Source organism: Lepisma saccharinum, chromosome 1 (assembly GCF_977018435.1).
Source record: "Lepisma saccharinum chromosome 1, izLepSacc3.1, whole genome shotgun sequence".
NCBI lineage: Eukaryota > Metazoa > Arthropoda > Insecta > Zygentoma > Lepismatidae > Lepisma > Lepisma saccharinum.
Genome location: NC_139229.1, coordinates 84,359,705 through 84,374,638, shown reverse-complemented (window position 1 = coordinate 84,374,638; position 14,934 = coordinate 84,359,705). Strand labels below are relative to the sequence as shown.

At 41.2% G+C, this 14,934-nt stretch overlaps 2 protein-coding genes across 3 annotated transcripts in view; one reads left to right on the top strand and one right to left on the bottom strand.

Moving 5' to 3' along the window:
• Positions 1-1,111: 1,111 nt before the first annotated feature.
• Positions 1,112-14,403, bottom strand: spo (spook). Its single transcript, XM_083133970.1, has 3 exons — positions 13,910-14,403; positions 3,133-3,915; positions 1,112-1,538 (listed from the first exon to the last, which is right to left on the bottom strand). The coding sequence occupies exons 1-3, from the start codon at positions 14,310-14,312 to the stop codon at positions 1,207-1,209; spliced, it is 1,518 nt and encodes a 505-aa protein (XP_082990096.1). The 5' UTR covers positions 14,313-14,403; the 3' UTR covers positions 1,112-1,206.
• Positions 6,151-14,934, top strand: part of LOC145997216 (cholesterol 7-desaturase nvd-like) — a 150,075-nt gene continuing 141,291 nt past the window's right edge. The window contains exons 1-2 of one of the 2 annotated variants that reach the window (XM_083133993.1): positions 6,151-6,235; positions 7,331-7,443. The gene's annotated coding sequence lies outside the window, so the exon portion shown is untranslated. Of the gene's footprint in view, positions 6,236-6,354; positions 6,427-7,330; positions 7,444-14,934 lie in introns of those variants that run through there. The other variant, XM_083134002.1, reaches the window with a different exon arrangement.

Genomic DNA, 14,934 nt, shown 5'->3' with positions numbered 1-14,934 from the left:
ATTTTAACGGGTTATATTACCATACAAAACAACAAAGCAAACATCAGTCATCGAGTGCAAGAAATGCAAAACGCTAATTGAAAAAGATTTTTCAAAAATCTTATATGAAGAAAACTGTACAATTATCTGATAAATTGACTTCCAGGCATTTAAGAAATAATATTCCTTCAAAATTTTGCTAATCAATTACCAGAAAAAAATGTTCTATTCTTCTATTCAGACACACACACACACACACACTATGATAAAAAAAACATTCGTAATAATTTGTATTCTTTTTCAGACTTGAAGTGGGATGACCCATTATGAAGTCTGACAGAAATATATTTTCAAGAAATAGGCAGAAAACATTCAAACATAACGATTTCTTTTCTCAGTTGACAGCTGTGAACATCTGACATGACAATCGTCTTATTACAATAACCTAACCATTTCTTATTTCACATATTTAGATTTAGATTTGATTATGTAGTGAAAACCAGTTTTAGTTTAAAAGCACATTTTCGTAATACAAATTGTGCATGGAACTAAGGAGATTTTTAGGAGATTTATGGTGAAAATGATGGATTCACAGTACTATGTGATCAAGCTGTCAACATGATAATATGGTAAAGCATCATGAGCTAGCACTGCACTGGGTTATTCTATTAACATATCCAACTCATGAAATACATACCAGACAGCTGTTCCACTGAGGCGAACATCGTAAACAAAGAAATATCAATTTCTTCAAATACACACTTTTAAAATTGACAGTGATTAGATTCTAACCAGTCTAGTAAGAAGTAGTTTCAAGGAATTTTGGTTTTCGCATTGATGTGATTATGAAATTGTAGATGAAATTTAATGTTGCTGATAATCGGTTAACAAATTGAATTATTAAATTCTTCATTTGAAGTGCTGTAATGGTTCTACGAGTGAGTTTTACTAAAAGTACAGTATAATCAGTGCAAACAATGGTTAGATAAAAATAATTACGATTAAGGAATGGTTTCAGCATTTCAACTGCCACATCAAGCGTTCCATAAGATATCCAGGAAAGATTGAGGCTCTTTGTAGGCTCGACGACTTGCTCAGTGAGGCATAGACCATCACAGAAGTTTTACTGGTATAGTGACGCACAGAACCTAACCATCGTTCTTTGGTGCTTGCTTTTAGAATTCTGTTTCGATACAGAAAAGAACGAGATACCCCTCTCCCCTCGCTCTACTTTCTGGCCGTGAACAGGAGGGGGAAAGTGTCTGGTGGCAAGGCGACAGAGCCCTTCGGAAGCTTGATGTTTCTGGCGTCCGTCGAAGTCACGTCGAACTGCTGCAGGACATTTGCGACGACGAGGAAGGAGATAGTTTGGACGAGGCGCGAACCGATGCAAGTTCTTTTCCCCGTGCTGAAGGGGATAAAGTATTCTGGCTTCTTCACCTTCCCGTTTCTCAGAAATCTCTCTGGACGGAATTCTTCGGGGTGCTCCCAGTACGATGGGCTGGTGTTGAGTTCGAGGTTGTTGATGAACACTGTAGTTCCCTTCTTCACTACGTACCCTGTAACAGAAGAAAGAGCAACCTGTAAAATGCTTTCTTATTTAAATTCAAAAGTTAAACTGTGTACTCTAATAGACTATGATCTAAAATGTTATATTGCAAATACTATAAGTCCTTCCCAATGGCGTAATGGTTGTTTTCGGGTTGAGACATGTTGCGCATTGGTTCGGTGCTTATTAAAACTGCAGGCTCAGTCCCATTACCCTTTCTAAGCATAAAGTGAACTTAAAACAAGGTTTGACTTTCCGCAATATCTGCTGAGGATACGTATATCTACCGAAAGGTATACCAGTATTTGAAATTACTTTTTGATTATTTTACATCGCTTTTCTTCCACTTCTTACTAATAGCGACGATGAGGATCAGTAATGATTAGCTGTAATTCATGAAGATACACTCACAGGAAATACCCATGCCCAGGTTAGGATTCGAATCGTGGACTACTTAACGCGTTCGGCCACCGAGCTAGCTTATTTAAAAATACAAGAGACCAGGTATTGGTAGGGGCGTGACGTTTTAGTTTTATTTTTCCCTAATTTTCGATGTTATTTTTTACTGCAATTCTGTTTTATTTTTCGCGGTTTATGGCAAAATTAGGTGATATTAATTTAAAATCGGTGTTATTTTTACATGCATTTTTACTGTTCCTTCTAGTCTTAAGATTTTCACATTGTTTTAGTTCTGGATTTTTTAGACAAATTTCTTCCATTTCGAGAACTATTTCAACACATCAGCCACTAAATATGAAATTTATATTGAATGATAACGCTCAAATCTTTGAACACAATCAGACACAACATATTTTCCAAAGAATCCCTCTACGACCTCAAAATATCATTTTGTGTACACACACATACACGCCCTCCCCACCCCCTCCCGAACGAAACAAAACAAGTGCTTTTCCCTGAAAATTTTCTCGTTCCTACGAAACTTCTCTTTTGGGAACATCTCCCCCCCCCACAGAGAATTCTATTTTAGGACTTGGTTAAGCACTGTCAGTCATGTCTGCGCCGTACTGCAATAAATGAAGCGTGACAAACTCTTTTGAATCGAACTATCATCAGCTAGACTACAAATGACAGATCTAATAGCGCTTCAGGTAGTTCTTTTTGAACAGAAGAAGTGTTATCCCCAGTTTATATTGCATATTTCGCGGCATTTTCGCGTTAAAGTGCAAAATTCGGGGTTATTCTGAAAACTTGCATATTTCACGTTATTTCGCGATTCCGAAACACCGAAAACTTGTCTCCTTTACCTACCCAAATACATCTTAAACACTTTATTTTTGATTTCCTCAAGTTTTCGGTGTTATCGTTAAAACGAAAACTTCACGTCCCTAGGTGTCTTCCCGATGGCGCCGAAGTAGCATCATCGCCTTGTAATCGAGGGGTCCCGGGTTCGATACCTGGTGGAGGCACATAGTGGTTCGGATCCAACTTTAAACTGTAGGTCCAGTCCCAATTAGCCTTACTGTGCATAAAGTGGACTTAAAACACAAACTCAATCAATTCACGTCCCTAGGTATTGGTAACATCGAAATATCGTGTCTTAGTGGGTGTTAAACGTTAAGAGGCCAGAGGGAGAAAATTCTTACCTGATATTGTAGTATCCTGAGTCGCCACGTGAGGAACAATCGGTGAGGAAGCCTTTCGGAGGGTTTCCCAGATGGTAGCCTCCGTGTACGGCATCTCTTCCTTGTCGAACAGGCTGACGTGTCTCTGTCCTCTGGTTACGGCGTCCGCTTCCCGTTGGATTTCCCTCCCCACGCCCGGGTGGTGGACGATCTGGCCCAGGATGAGCATGACCAGGTTTCCGACGGCGGAGTGACCCCCGAGGAAATCCTCCAGCTCGAAGATGATATGCTGCCAATTCATGTTTGGGTCCTCCTCGAGATGGACCAGGAGGGCGTCCGTGAAGTCCCTGGGGTTGAAACGATCTAGCGTCTCCCGGTGATGCTCGATGACTCTTTTCAGGATGAACTGCCGAATGCGCCCCGCCCATCCTGAGAGCCGCCTCATGTGGCCCTGGTAGAGGGGGAGCAGCCACGGCATGAAGTCCACGGCGTATCCTTGGTTGATGTCCCAGAAGATGTCGTCGAAGTGGCGGACCATCTGCTGGAACTCCACGTCCTCGTAGTCGAAGCGGATGCTGCACATGTACTGGCTGAAGACGTTGGCGCAGACCGCCATGAACAGGGGCTTGGCGTGGTGGGCGCTGCCCTCGTGCTTCCAGAGTTCGCCCAGCATCTCCGGAATCTCTGCGCAGCCCGCGGAGGCCAGGTTGTCGAAGTGTGCAGAGGCGAATCTCGGCGAGCAGTAGATCCTTGCGATACTTCTGCGGGTTTTCTGCAAGTCTGACCAATCACACAGGGCGAGAGCTGGAAAGAGGAGAGGAAAGATCATTAATAAGCTTTATAATTACATAATGAAAATCTTGCTCAGTCAGTTATGAACAAACATTGTCAAGCAGCGAAGGAATTTCTACTCTTACTATAAGTTCTCATTTTATATCTTCGTAACCTCGTTGTGTGCTGGACGTACGATCTCATAATGCGTGTGAGTTGCATTTTTGTTATTTTACATCGCTTTCTGACACTTTTTGGCTGAGCAGAACGATGAAGATGAGTAATGATCGGATGAAATCGATGACTGGGCTCTTACGATAAACACCTATGCCCAGACCGAGACTCTAACCGGGAACTTCGTTCACGACATTACTTAACACGCTCGGGCACTGAGCCTGTAATGAAGGGGTCCCGGGTTTGATACCTGGTGGAGACACGTAGACGTTCGGATCCCATTTGAAATTCTACGTCAAGTACCTATTAGCCTATTTGTGCATAAAGTGAAAAAACAATACAAAAACTCAAACACTGAGCTGGCACGATTCCATATATAGGCGGTACAGTTTGATGTATAAGTATTACCAGGCAAGTTATCCACCACTAATTTCATTTACTTTTCTCTTGCATTGTACTGTACATGATTATGAGGAATGAAATCAGTTCTGATGCCGGTGCAGAAGTTGCTGGTGTTTTATTTCAAGACTGAACGTCGCATAACGTACTAAAGCAAATGAAGGTGGCAATGGACAATTTGCCTCGTATTATTTATGCATTCCACTTTACGAAATTCGAATCCTGGCGTGAACAGTCTGTTTCTCTGGGTATTTTTAATTTGCTCCTCGCCTACACGATTTCCTACCAATTAATTATAATGTGGTAAGTACATAATCTATTTTGAACTTGGAAATATATTCTGTGCACATTTTGTAATAATGTGTATTCATTTTGTGAGAAAATACATTTTTACTTGAAACTTTGGGTGATCCTGAAAGAAATGGAGTCCATCGGATAAAGAAGCCACTGGGTGTTTATCTACACGAGGTCTAAAAACTGTTCCCGGCTTACTCCCTACCCGCAACTGCACCGTGCAATCATTTCCGTATGATTCCGACGTTGCTTTTCCTCTGCCTCAAGGATAATCAGGGTCAAGGGCACAGCGCTTCTTCCTGAACACATATTTCTCTTGCTCTCACACCCGATGGAAAGTGTTGCCAACGGCGCTAAGTTATGCCTTTTTTAAGCTCCAGCACAATAGTTTTCTTTTGGGGGAGGTGTGTGAGGTTGATGAAGATTCACTGTATAAGTTATTAGGAAACTTTAGAGAACGTAAACTCGAGCAAAGATCAAGGGAAGAGAGAGCTCCTTCTTCTCCTGCACAATCAAATAGCCCACTTGATAATTTCCTGGGACCAATTAATCAAAGCAGGAATTTCACACAGGGAGGGGGATAGAGGAGAGAAGGAACGATAATATACAAAAGAAGGGAGAGAGAAACAGAGAAGGAAGGAGAAGAATGGAAAAGTGAAGCACATAAAACAGAAAGGAAGAAAGTTAGAAACATAGATAGGAGAGAGGAAGAGAGAAATGGAAAGAGATAAGGACAAGAATATACAAAAATAAAGAAAGCGAGAGGGAAAAAGAGAGAAAGAGAATTTTTGCAGTCACGACTACTCCGAAATGAAGTTCACCAGAACACTTTCGTCCTCCTTCCATTGGGCCCAAACGTTCGTAATTCTCTGGCGCCTCTAATTTTAATTTCAAATCATGTTGACTATACGTAGTACAGACTTTAGTAAAAAACCCGTTGTTTCTAATAAATTAGAACAGAGGTCACGGGTTCGAATTCTAGCCTGGGTATGGGAGTTCTTTGTGAGTGTCCCTTCATCAATTTTATCATATCGTGATTCATCTTCATCTTCGCGATTAGCCAAAAGTGGCAGAAGAGCGAAGTAAAATATACCATACCAAATTAATCAATAATAGATTAGAATATTATTTTATCTTTCATTCATAGACACAATTCTTTATCCAAATTAATACCACATGAACGTTTGGAAATGTTTATATTAACAAGATCAAATTAAATATAAAAACCTAATTATATTCCTAGGTGTTCTTACATACAATAAACTGAACTGGCAACGCTGGACTTCGTCACACAGAAAATGGCTTGGATATAGCGAGGATTAAATTGGCAACGTAGCACTTGGAAACATTCAATCCTCATTCGTTTCGATGTAGCCCGAGGGGATATTTGTAAAAGGGCAAGTGAGGCTCTAGGAATGCTTTCGTTTTCTGCTGTTGTGGAAGACCATTAGAGATAAGGATCTTGCCCGCTCTGGAAAAGCAAAGCGTAAGTTTTGTAGGTTCAAAAGTACTTCGCCACATTCACGATCTGGTCACATTGTTCGAGGAACGTTTAAGCTTGGGGTAGACTGCAAATTTTGTAGAAACGCTTGCGAAAATAGACTTGGTTCTATAACGGTGCGGTGGGCTGGTTTCCATTCTGCCAAAATGGACAATGAAAAGTCACGGAATTTTTAGGTTTGTTTTCAAGTGGAAGAGTTATTGCTTGCGTTTTCGAGAAAATTTGGACAGTTTTAAAACTGCCGTGTAGTATACACCTGTCACTCTTGTTGTAACGTCGTATTTCTAACTGTAATACGTGAATAGTCAAATGGTCTACATTGGACAGCTTTGCTGTTGAGTTTTGCGTGACCAAGACACTAGAACACTAACTTTCTTGTTAGGTCCGTGTTTTCATATTTCAAACTTTTATTCAAGTAGCACTAACTGAAATGATCATATGTCGATGCAGCCAACAAAAACTACCCCCACAATATTTCGATGTCTTGAATATAATTTACAATGCAAGCATACATTATTATGTTGTGTGACGTCTGGAGTTAAACGTTGGAAAGCAAAAGTAAATGCACAGATATACTACATTTATTTGAGCTGGACTAATAACGGCTTCTAATGCTATTTTACAATCTCATTATAATGTTAATTGAAACAAGTCACTATCGCCTTGGCCTACACACATTAAATGTATCGCTGAAGAACGTACAAGTTATACTTCAAAACAATAAAATTACATATTGGCCAACTTAAGAAACTTAGCATTTGTTTTACGTAATATATGATTTTATTGTAAAAAAGTTGACGTTTGTGAGTTTGAGATTTAAGTCCACTTTTTCCACAGGAAGGCTAATCGGAACTGGACCTACAGTTTAAAGTGGGATTTGAACCACAGTGCATTGGCGTTCATAGGGGACCGAAGTCGGAACCCCTTGATGACAAAGTTACCACTATGACATCGTAGGTGATTTATATTGTATTTAATTAGGTGTAACAAGTGATTTGTGTATAAAAGTGCTATGGTTTGAGAAAAACGTGCGTTTACATTGCAATGCTAACCGATAAAGTTCATCGTTCTCTTTTCCAGGTTCATTGGAGCTTCTGTGTATTGAAATTCACTATGAGGTTGCAAGTCATTATGATGACAGTGATGATCAAAAGGAAATCTGTTTTAGTTGTTGCTTACTGCTGACCCACAAAGTGAGTATCAAAATGTTAAATTCCTTGTACCGATTCTGTGATATTTAATATTTATATTGTAATATGCATCTGACAGTTCATCCTTTCGTAGTTGAATGCTAGTTGATAACATTTTACGTTCTTTTTTGTTAAATTACTCTGTGACAAACTGGCAGTGTTCAAGGGCTTCGGAAAAAAAAAGCAACTCCGCATCATATCTTTGAATCTAACTGCTGGAAAGGTGAAATTTTCTGTTTCAGGGCCGGCCGGTACCAAGAGTTTAGTACTGACGAAATTACGTAGGCAATTAGTAAATACTAAATGCTCTGAAGGTTAAGTCCATTGCCCACGGGAGCCAGTAGTTACTCAAATACTAGCTTTCATATTTTTTTGTTTCTTTAATGCATTTGTCGTTTATTCTTCTTTGTGAAGGTTAACACTATCCTAATGGAGGGGAAACGTGAAAATAATGTGAACTTACTGCATCGGTTTCTATTCAAATTGCCGCGCGATTTTCTGACCTGAAAGTTCTGATCACCCAGTACAGTTCTTTGGGCAAGCAAGGTGTTCAGAGGTTAGTTTCGGCATCATCGTCTAGTTTCCAGTTAGCTACCCAATTGGATAGCAAAGATACGTGGTTTATTGCATCGTTTCATGCACTGCACCGACCTGGTAACATTCACGTTGGGAAGTTTGCAGCACTGCACGCAGCGGTAAAATGAGGTTGAGAGCAAAAGGAAAAAAAATGTACGAGAGAGATGTTTGAACGAGCGCAGCAGTAAATCTCCTGAGTATAATACCTTGTTTACCCTTCCTTTCACGTCACCCAGCAGTGTTATTGCTTGATTTTCGTCCAAGTTTTCCACGGTTCACGTTCCATTGAGAAGTTTCCGTTCCCCCTGGCGACCTGCTTGCGGACGAGGCGAAAGTAAAGGGGCGGTTCCAGACTAGTTCCGTCATTCTTCGATTCTGCAGTGATTGTATGCTCTTGTGATTTATGTACGTGTGTGTGTGTGTGCTAACTGGGTCCAGGACGAAGATACAATGAACTGTTGAAACCCTTTCTTGCCAAAGAAACGTATTTTTCCTAGGAGGATTTGACTTTTCGAACGTTGCAGTGAAAAAATTCTGTATACTCTTTATAGAGGAAATCAATTTATATATTACATTTTCTTAGATGTGTAATCTCCCCGAAGGCGTAGTGGTAACGTCATCGCCTAGTGGTCAGGAGCCCTGGGTTCGATACATTGTGGTGTGGATCCAACTTAAAACTGTAGAGCCAGTCCCGGTTAGCCATTCTGTGCTTAAATTGGACTTAAATAATCGAACTTATCCTTTTGAGCTCTGTAGAGGCACTATTTATTTGCATAAACTTTGAAAATAATTATACATGTTTCTCTCAACTCCAGTTGTTTCTCAAAATAGTGACTTTTGAGTTATTTCGTCTAATGATCATTCATTGCCGCGATCGAAAAAAAGCTGTGTAAAAAACGAAAACTTCAATTCAATACAAACAAGAGTTGAATGAAAGAAATCTGCAATGACGGAGTGGCTAGCTCACCGCGTTACGAAGCTAAGAATCTCGGGTTCGAATCCCGGCCTAGGCGTTTTTTGTGAGTGTCCCTTCATCAATTCCATCATATCATCACCCATCCTCATCTTCACAATTTTCGAAAGTGGCAGAAAAGTGAAGTAAAATTAACCAAATCAATCAATCATGAAATCTGCAATGCAAGAATAGCACTATTAGCTAAAATTTCACTTTGGTGCTTAATATAATCCTTCTCATGTTGACAGCGTGTGTTTACCGGCCACTCCCCTTCCGCGCATTCCTCCATGACACAGTCCACCGCTGCCAATGCGAAATGCACACTGACCGGATGCAGACGCTCATCGTAAACACAGCGCCGCTCCTGTTGGCCGATCGAGAGTTGCATGACCCTGTTTCGAACGTGTGCCTTTTGCGATGCGGTGCAGCAAAGGCTTTCGCCGGTCATGTGAGTGACCTAGCCCTACTTGCGACGGGAGATCACGTGATGTATTCGAGACGTTTCGCGAAGATTAATTTATATGTATGTTACAACTTATTATGCAAGATGTTTAATCCTGCTAAGGAAGAAAAATTAATTACCATACACACCATTTCCAAAGAAACATTTGTAGGATTTCGAGGGGAGCTTTAGCCCTCAGCATAGATGTGCGCACAGGGGGGCAATTGCCTCCCTTAATCATGGAAGTTTGCAAATTTTTTCCACGGAGGGACAAGCAAGGTATTTTTCCATGGGGCATATTACCCCGATAATAGTGTTGCCCTCACAAAAAACACAACTTGAAATTATCTCATTCCTGCATCCCCATTACCTAGGTATAATAATTATTATAAATTGCCTAACCTTGGTCGGTTATCAATTGTAGGGGGAAAGGGGGCAAACATTGAAGTAAAAGAAAGCAAGACTAGCAGAATTTAAGAGTAGGTGGACAAAAGGATACTCAAAATGGAATTACTTTTCACGTCTTTCTTGCATTATTTTCTTCCAGATGGCCAATAGTACCTGCAGGGGGCACAGAGGGGCAATTGCCCTCTCGATTTCAAATGTTTTCGGGAGTTAGCCCTGGGCACCGAATGATCAAAATGAAAAAAAAATGTAAAAGGGAATGCACGGCACTCCATGAAATTTATGGGACCCCATTAAATCAATATTGTTTCCAGTTAGAAAATATTTGGATCTAAAAATTTTCTTGCTCGCTTCACTGGCATTTTTTATTATTATTATTATGCATTGTAAATTGCCAGAGAGAGAAGTACTTCAGACTGTTGCTGCTAAACAGTGTTGTCTTAATTCCATGAACAATTGTTCGGAGGAAAAGGAGCGCATACATTTCAGGGACAATTTGTCATTTTTGCTGTTGGTTTGTTATGGGGTGGATGAATTGATTATGTAATGTATTTAAATAATATGTTTACACACACACACACATATACATATATATATATATATATATATATATATATATATATATATATTATATGTCCATATATATACACACGCATCGACGCAAGAAATCTAAAACAGTGAGATAAAATGAGGCTTTTCTTTCCCGACTGAACTTTCAAGACTCTTGCCCCCTCCCCCCTAATCAGAGGGTCTGCACACGTCTATGGCCCCCAGAACCCAACCCCCTGGCTACGTGCCTGGCGTCAACATCATTGCTTCATTTGATTTGCTATTTGTTATTTATCGTCGCTTTTCTTCCACTTTTGGCTAATTTCGAAGATGGTGATGAGTGATATTATGAAATTGATGAGTGGACACTCACAAACATTCATGCTCAGGCTGGGATTCGAACCCGGGAGCCCTGGTGTCGTATCGCGATGTGCTAGCCACTCCGCCACGGAGGCCGGCAAACAATTGAATGATTAATTGAGTAGTTGTTTTAAGTCTATTTTATGCACAGTAAGGCTAATCGGGAAGGACCTACAGTTTAAAGTGGGATCCGAACCACTATGTGCTTCCACCGGGTATCGAACCCGGGACCAGGAGCGTATATTCCAGGCCAGGTAGGCTAACTGCGAAGCCTGAAGCCGAGAAAGTAAAATACTGATGAGAAAAAAATCTCTTAGAAACTGTGTGAATTAAGCTGATTTGAAAAATAATATAATGGCGATTCTGAATTTGGCAACCTGAATTCTAAGGAGTTGGCAACCTAAATTCTTAAGAGTTGGCAACCTGAATTCTCAAGAGTTGGCAACCTGAATTCTCAAGAGTTGGCAACCTGAATTCTTAGGAGTTGGCAACCTGATTATCGTTGGGATGGCAACGTGGCTTCCTTGAAGACGTCAAGTCTTCTCAGTCATAGTGAGATAGGCCAGATCTTAGACTGAGCATACACCACTGCCCGGGACCCACAATTGATTGATTAATTTGTTTTTTTACTATGCTTTTCTACCACTTTTGGCTAATCGCGAAGACGAGGATGATTGATGATATGATGAAATTCATGAAGGAACACTCACTCACAAAGAACACCTATGTTCAGACCAGGATTCAAACCCAGGATGACTGGCATCAGAGTGCGCTGTGCTAACCTCTACACCACTTATGTCGACTTTTCCTCTGGAAGAAGAATACCAATATTCTTATTCCAAATAATGCAGATTAGTTTAGAAATCACCCTAAAGATTTCAGTACAATTTTGCTTGGAATTTTGTAAAAATTTAGTTACCGGTGGAACGAGTAAGCATTGCTATCTCTTACAAAAAATCAAAACACCATCCGTGATATGATACCTCAGAATTCTTCAGTGTTATTTTTTAATAAATTTTTCAGGAATAAGAATGTCGAATTTTGTCGTTTAGCATCGCATTTCTGCAACTAATTTTTCGCTAATCCCGACGAGTTTGTTGGAGCTTTTGTTTTAAGTCCACTTTATGCACAAATAGACTAATCAAAACTGGAGCTACAGTTTAAGTTGGCACCCATGACTTCACCGGGGATCGAACCCGAGACGCCCTAATTTCAAGATGACAGTGTTAGCCACTACGCTATCGAAGAAGTCACGGTGATTTTTGTGAAGGATATCTCCTATACCAATATGCGAAAAGGCACTATCTCACATGTTGCATCGTTACAATCTGATTCTGTCATTCTGTTACCCATTCCGTTGCCGCCTTCGTTATAGAGATCGCTGGGTAGTCAACTCACAATCTCGCCACTAAAGGTTGTAGGTTTAAGTCCCGACCAAAGTTGGGTGTCACAATTACCCAAAATCGACAGAAAATGGACGTAAATTAAAGTAAGAGCAATATAAAAAGCGCGTGGTACCGAGTGAGTCAACGACATGGTTGGCAAAGTGGAATGAAGTCAACCTTAATAAAAGTGTAACCACAGACAGAATATGAAACGTAGATGCCATTCCTCCTTGTCGTAATCGTCTGGACGTTCATAGAGTAACCAAAGTAATTAAATAGCCTTAAGTTAGTTGGCACTCATAACGCCCTTTTAGTGGAACATTATCTGAATAAAAAGAATTCAACGATGAAGTGATGAAATGGTTAACAGAAAAACCACAAAGAACATAATTTATCCTTAACTCCAAACCAATATCCTTAGCTTTGCTACACGTTATACTAAGTCAAACCTCGCAGAAGCCGGTAAGGTATTTAAGTTTGGCTAATATTATAATGATCATCGTCATCATAATGGCGTGGCATGAAAGTTTGCGTTTATTCCATAAGCAATATCCAGATCGTCAGCTGTTTTTCTCATAGTCATTTACCTAACGACAGACTGATTAAAACATACTTAAACTGTTTGACTTTGCACACAGGTCGGAAGAAAATTTTCCAAAAAATGTCTACTATTTTTAAGAACCGCTCCGATATTCTAAATTCGTGCTTCCCTGATGCCGTAGTGGCAACGTTGTCGCTTTGTAATCAAGGAATCCCGAGTTCGATACACGGAGGAAGCACATAGTGGTTCGAATCCAACTTTAAACTGTAGGTCTAGTCCCAATTTGTATATCTGTGCATAAGATGGACTTTTAACAATATCAAAGAACCAGGATTATTACTACATTCATAAAATATCCGTCCGCTTAGACATCGTGTGGATTTCTTTTATGCTTCTAATAACAACCATAATAAATAAATAAAGACTTGTGGTGCGATAGTCATAAACTATTACAAGGTGTTCAACAGAGCAAATGCATCACAGGCAAAGTATTTCCAGAAGCTCTTAGCAGATGATGTGGGCCTCCCCGATGGCGTAGTAGTAACGTCGTCGCCTTGTAATCAAAAGGTCCAAGGTTCGATACCCGGTGAAGACACATGCTGGTTCTGATCCCACATTAAACTGTAGGTTCAGTCCCGATTAGCTTATCCGTGTATAAGATGGACTTAAGTACAGTGCGTTCGTTTTGGCTCTGGGCCGAGATAGTGCGTGACATAGCGCAGATGTCGGCATTTTCGTCCCGTAATGTCTTGCTTATTTACGCACATATCTTTAACATGTAGGCAATTATATTTATATTGCATAACGAGTACTAAGCTGTGTTATAAGAGTTGTTCAAAGTTGTTCACGTGTAATCTCAGCTCGGCCCAGGTCCAAAATGAATGCACTGTAGATACCGGAACCATTCTTAAAAACAGTAGATATTTTTTTATAAAAATACTTCTGAGCTATGTCCAAAGATACATCATACATATTATTTCTTTACACATTTTGATGTACTTCTCCAGCGCGCTACGACGCCAGGGGTCCCGGTTCGAATCCCAGCCTGAGCATGCGTGTTCTTTGTGAGTGTCCCTTCATCAAGCAATCATTCATCCTACCGAAAGTGGCAGAAATGCGAAGTAAAATAAACAAAATCAATCAATCATTCACTTATGTACTTCTCATGCATACTCCCATTCTTAGATCATGGTACACACATATAAACATGAACACACATACATACCAAAAATGTACAAGGGAGAAAAGGTACTTACAGTTATCCCTATCGCCGCCGAATAGCTTGTGGAACCGTGCGAAGTTTGGTCGTCCGCCGAAATGGGATCCCTTGGTGATGAGGACCTCTTTGATGTACTTGTAGCTGTTGACCACAACACATGAAGACGACCCCAAAGTAATGCTGTAGACCTCTCCGTATAGTTTGGACAGCGCCGTGAAGGCTTCGAACGGCACCTCGTACTGGCCCAGCAAGTGAAGGCTACCGATGACAGGCCACGGAGTGGGACCGGGAGCTTCTTCCGACGTCGACGACAACTCCTTGCCGGCCTGCGTCCTCTTCCGGCACACTGCCCTCGCGATGGCAGCCAAGACCAGAAGGGCCGTGAGCCCCAGTAGGGCGACCGTCGCCCCGACACTCTGCGCGAGAAGTACCGAACCCATGTCCTCTTCTTTGGGGGCCGAGTACGATCAGACTGACCTGCTGGACGGGATGAGCTTGTTTTAGGGCACTCGCGGACCGACGCGGGGCTATTTTACTTACAACGGATCATGAATATTAAGTTTTTGCCCGTGACGTAACTGAGGATGCGGACCAATGACTGAAAAGTTGTAGTTTTGTGTAGCTCTCCGATACCGAGTATGTCCAGGAGACCTAGGCTCGCTCAGTGGTCACGGTATACCTGTTCCCCCACCCCCTTTTCCTACCTTCCAACACCCCCGAAGGTTCCCCTCCTCCTCTTAAGCCCTGCCCAATGTGCAAGAAGGAAATCCTCTCCCCCCCTACCTGTCTACCAGGTCCATTGTGTGGAACCTCTGCAAAAATTCTCACGAGCGCCAAACCATTGAGAACTTCAGTTTGATCGTACGAAATGCAATTCTCGCAGTCCCAAACCCAGACATCAAGGACTTCGCACTGAATTCCCCAGCGTCTTCCAAAAATACATGTTAATCCCAGGAATTCGGGTGACGGGAGAGGGGGACCTGCGTGGCCCCTGAGGTAGTAAAACTTGACACGCCTCCTTCCCCAGATAGCCCCCCTTCTATTTTTCTTTCGGCAACATTG

Coding starts and splice junctions, on each gene's coding strand:
- spo (XM_083133970.1), bottom strand. CDS start 14,312: ATGGGTTCGGTACTTCTCGCGCAGAGTGTCGGGGCGACGGTCGCCCTA. Junction 3,916..13,909: donor CGGCGGCGATAGGGATAACT/GTAAGTACCTTT, acceptor TCCTCTTTCCAG/CTCTCGCCCTGTGTGATTGG. Junction 1,539..3,132: donor TCAGGATACTACAATATCAG/GTAAGAATTTTC, acceptor CTTCTGTTACAG/GGTACGTAGTGAAGAAGGGA.